Source organism: Habropoda laboriosa, unplaced genomic scaffold (assembly GCF_001263275.1).
Source record: "Habropoda laboriosa isolate 0110345459 unplaced genomic scaffold, ASM126327v1 scaffold162, whole genome shotgun sequence".
In the NCBI taxonomy this organism is placed as follows: domain Eukaryota; kingdom Metazoa; phylum Arthropoda; class Insecta; order Hymenoptera; family Apidae; genus Habropoda; species Habropoda laboriosa.
In genome coordinates, this window is record NW_017100269.1 from 5,340 (window position 1) to 8,888 (window position 3,549).

The window sequence follows — 3,549 nt, forward strand, 5'->3', positions numbered from 1 at the left end:
AATTACCTCACTTAAAATATTTTCATCACTTAACCTATCCTCGTTTGGCGTGAACTCATGATTACTAAACGGTTTTTCTTGTACTTTTATCTTCACAGGAGATTCATTTTTAACATCTATAAAAAGAAACAAACAAGCAATGAATTTTCTTTAACATAATAGATGTATAAAACAATGCTAATTCATGAAATTTGCTTAACTTACAGTTTTATAGGCATACACTATTTTACATAGACTAAAACCACACATTTACCAAAATAGATAATATTTTTCCTTAAAACCTTTTGCATCCTCAGTTTTTTCATGAACTGGAAGATTCCTTTTGTTTGCAGCTGTTGTTGCAAGGGACAAGCTATTTGCTAATGTTGTGAAAGCAGTTCGAGCCTTTAACCTTGGTAAAAGTGGAATAGCACGGCGACCTTCAATAGACCAATCTGTACCAGTATTTGGACCACTTAACCTACATTATAATCATTCATTAAAATCAAAATGATAAAACCAAGAAATTTAAAAAAAAGCATATAAATGCTTAAAAGTATCTGATAATGTACCTTGTTTTAGCAAGTACTTACTGTTCAGCTATAGTTGCTAACTTCTCATCATTAACAGCTCTTCGTACTTCAGCACGATGTCTTTCATTAGAAATATGTAAAACTTTAGCAAGTTCTTGTAATAGTTTTTGTTTTTCAGTAGTAAAAGGGCCTTGAGCACGTAGAACAGATACCATACTTCCATATGCTTCTAACTCTACATTATAAAGAAATTAATTTTAATGTACAAACAACATAATTCTTTAATACTCCTTAGAATAATCAATAATTTCATGGACATTATTGCATTTTAAGAAATTCATACAAATTGATAACATCTTAAATGAATACTTAATACTATTAAAGTAGGTCTTATATTCTAAATAAAATTATTTTAAATTCAATAAAATTTAAAAAATTTATATCTTCATTTTTTATCTCAAAGTATGATATAATGGAAATTTTAAGTACCTCCATGTTACTTTCACAATACTTTTTGCTATGATTTATATTACATTTGTATTACTAATAAAGATTTACTTAACTATTAATTTTCCGTTTTTAAGTTTGAAGAACTTAAATGTGTGAAAAATTTAATTTTTCTGTATAACGTAACGCACAATGTTACTTGTCTTTATTCGTAAAATCATTTAAAATAATAACATGTATAAAAGAGTTACGAAGATATCGTTGAAAATAAGAAAACAGTTTACAGAATTCTAGTTATATTTAATAAAAAATAGATACATTTTCATACAGCACTAATAAATATTAATACATTCATAAATAATAATGATAATCAAATACACTTTATCCGATTTTTATTTACTATACTTCACTAATATAAACTATGATTATTATAACATTTAGTGTCCGTTTCTAAATCAAAATATGCCTTCAAAGTGTATAATTAGTTTTTAACTGTAAAAAGTTAAATATTATTAAAGCAAGAAAGCAATTATATGAGACATAACCTTACCCAAACATCGTAAACATTTTCTGCATTCATCGCGGGTCATCGTTTCGTGTCTCATTGGCCACATGATTGCATGATTTAATTGTTATAATAAACACGATAAAAGATAATAGCTATTTGTACACTTTTCCCACATTTTCAACGTTTCGTTGACAGTATGGTAAGTTGATGATGAAGTTACCGTATAACTACTTTTATTGTAACTGGTGTTTGTATACTGTTGGTATTACGCCAGTAGAATAAACGGTGCGTTGGCTAACTTGAAATGCATGTTTTCACTTAAAATGGCAGAATCGAGAGGAAAAGGATTTAAAAAATTCTAAAGTGCTAGATATTTCTTAAGTTATGTTTAAATTGCTTCTTACTTGTAAATTAGTTTGTGCTTTTTCATGTGTATTTTATGTAAATACGTCTTAAAGAACCTACAGACTTCTCAGAATTACAAATACACACAATTGGTTATAAGAATGTATAAATAAACAAAAACATTTTAACCAAACGCATTTTTATAAATCTAACATTTACAGTGTAGACCTCGCCTGTTTGATTATTTACATATCGTAAGCTTATAGATTTCCTACCTTACCAACTAGAATTGAAACCTAACTTCCTGTTATGAAACTTTTCTTTTTGACAAAATTATAATTGAATCTATCCATAATTTTTAGAGCACACAGTTATGTAAGATTAATCTTTAAATAAAATTTTTTATATTAAGCAACATTTTGAACTTTTAGTATATTATTTATATTAGAACTTTTGTTCGTGGCAACTTTACCGATTTATAATACAGTACATACGTAGCATGCTAAATAATAAAACTCTACTACCATTTTGTTAAATAAAACAAAGATAATATTTGACGATAAAAAGAATTGTTGCTATACACACTCAGTGCTTTCAATCATACGAAAATTTCAAGTATAATTTTAAATAGTCACTTTTATAATTAGTATATAACTACGAATGATTATATGTATAGTGGTATTTACGAAAAATGCTACTCAATAAAACTTTTATTAGTTTGTAAAATTTATGAAACTAAGTACGTTATTACGACGCATTAAAAAATTCATAGGTTTGAAATTCATACGCATGTAAGTATAATACATACTTACATACTTATCTGTACAGAATTTAATTTTGAAATATATTCGCAGTGGTCAGACAGAGTTAACGGAATGGTTCCGGTCTTACAATTAATCATCTTTCACTTAGGACAGCATCGTCCAGCTAACATGTCTGTTTCTCCTTCCATCCGTTGCTTTCGCGCATGTCTACTACGTCACTATTATCCAAGGAGCAACTCGTAAGATGTTTGAACTATACTCCCGTTCGCTGTTAGTGACGTGGTTGCTTGTACATATAAATACGTCATGTGTGAAGTTTAGGCTTTTTCGATGACAGGGACGCTAGCTTGTTGTGCTCGCTTCTTCAGTGCTGGTTTTCTTAATAATGTATGTAGGCTGCTACGTGATAGTAATAGCTGAAATGGGCGTGAAGGGCTCCATCACTGGACAATTCTGGTCTACGTCGCGTCGTCAGGGAAACTGCGCTGCGCTAAAGATGCGGCTATGACAAATTAGCCACTAAATTCCACCGATAAAGTAGCACATTTAATTAACGTATTTATAAGCTTCAGAGATTAAGCCCCTTCTTCTACCATCATCCTGTTAATATCATCGTACAATAACGTCAACTGCGCAGTACGAAGCGCAATAAACCAAAGTTAAATAAGTGCCGCGCAAATGTTATGTGTGTGGCGTGTTGCATAGGTACTTACTTGTACATTAGCACTCATAAATATTTGCTCACTTTTTTGTTTACAATGTTCTTTGTTTTAGTAAATAATTTAATTTTGGGAGGCTCTTCAGTTTTTAATGTTGAAATTAAAAACTAATACTGTTAAAATTATAACAGAAGTACAGAGCCAGGAATTTTTCTGTGTACCAGCTTTTTTAACCGTTTCGCTGCGATAGTGGCTATGTGAAAAGCGAGCAATATGGGAGTGCTGCACATTACATATTAGCCTCCAAGCGTACA

The 3,549-nt window shown here is 30.0% G+C and overlaps 1 protein-coding gene across 1 annotated transcript in view; it reads right to left on the reverse strand.

Annotated features, from left to right (window-relative positions):
• LOC108573500 (BRCA2-interacting transcriptional repressor EMSY) overlaps positions 1-1,673 on the reverse strand; it is a 4,403-nt gene extending 2,730 nt beyond the window's left edge. The window contains exons 1-4 of the mRNA XM_017935957.1: positions 1,510-1,673; positions 573-747; positions 282-460; positions 7-116 (exon numbers count right to left, since the gene is read on the reverse strand). Coding sequence (XP_017791446.1) covers positions 7-116; positions 282-460; positions 573-747; positions 1,510-1,573 — 528 coding nt within the window. The 5' untranslated portion in view covers positions 1,574-1,673. The remainder of the gene's footprint in view (positions 1-6; positions 117-281; positions 461-572; positions 748-1,509) is intronic.
• Positions 1,674-3,549: the final 1,876 nt, after the last annotated feature.